This window comes from Penaeus monodon, chromosome 19, assembly GCF_015228065.2.
Source record: "Penaeus monodon isolate SGIC_2016 chromosome 19, NSTDA_Pmon_1, whole genome shotgun sequence".
NCBI lineage: Eukaryota > Metazoa > Arthropoda > Malacostraca > Decapoda > Penaeidae > Penaeus > Penaeus monodon.
In genome coordinates, this window is record NC_051404.1 from 45,052,154 (window position 1) to 45,052,496 (window position 343).

General features: G+C 47.5%; 1 protein-coding gene across 1 annotated transcript in view; it reads right to left on the bottom strand.

The window, feature by feature from the left end:
* Positions 1-168: 168 nt before the first annotated feature.
* The window catches only part of LOC119585257, a gene marked incomplete in the record, with an annotated part of 12,687 nt that continues 12,512 nt past the window's right edge, over positions 169-343 (bottom strand). Inside the window, 2 exon segments of the mRNA XM_037933925.1 lie at positions 169-267; positions 269-309. Coding sequence (XP_037789853.1) covers positions 169-267; positions 269-309 — 140 coding nt within the window.

A 343-nucleotide genomic window follows, 5' to 3' on the forward strand; every position in this document is an offset into this window, starting at 1 on the left:
TGTTCCCTGATACCAGATATTTGTTTTATATTCCTTTTCCTTGTTCCTGCCCATTCTCTCTCTCTTTAATCTCCCTCATTTGTTTTTATCCATTTTCCCTTGCCCAATCTTCCCTTCACACATTCGAAGCTCGCCCTTACCTGTTCTCCAGATCCCCCTCGTCGGCTCTTACCTGCAATGACTGCACTTTGTCGCCCCTTTTCTTGCTCTTCATATAGATGGCGACGCAGATGAACACCAGGACAGTGAGAACGAGGCCTCCCACGACCGCGCCGATGATTATTGGAATCAGCGTGGGATCCTTTTTCTCTGGAGGTGAAGGTCACATTATTCTCTGCGATTC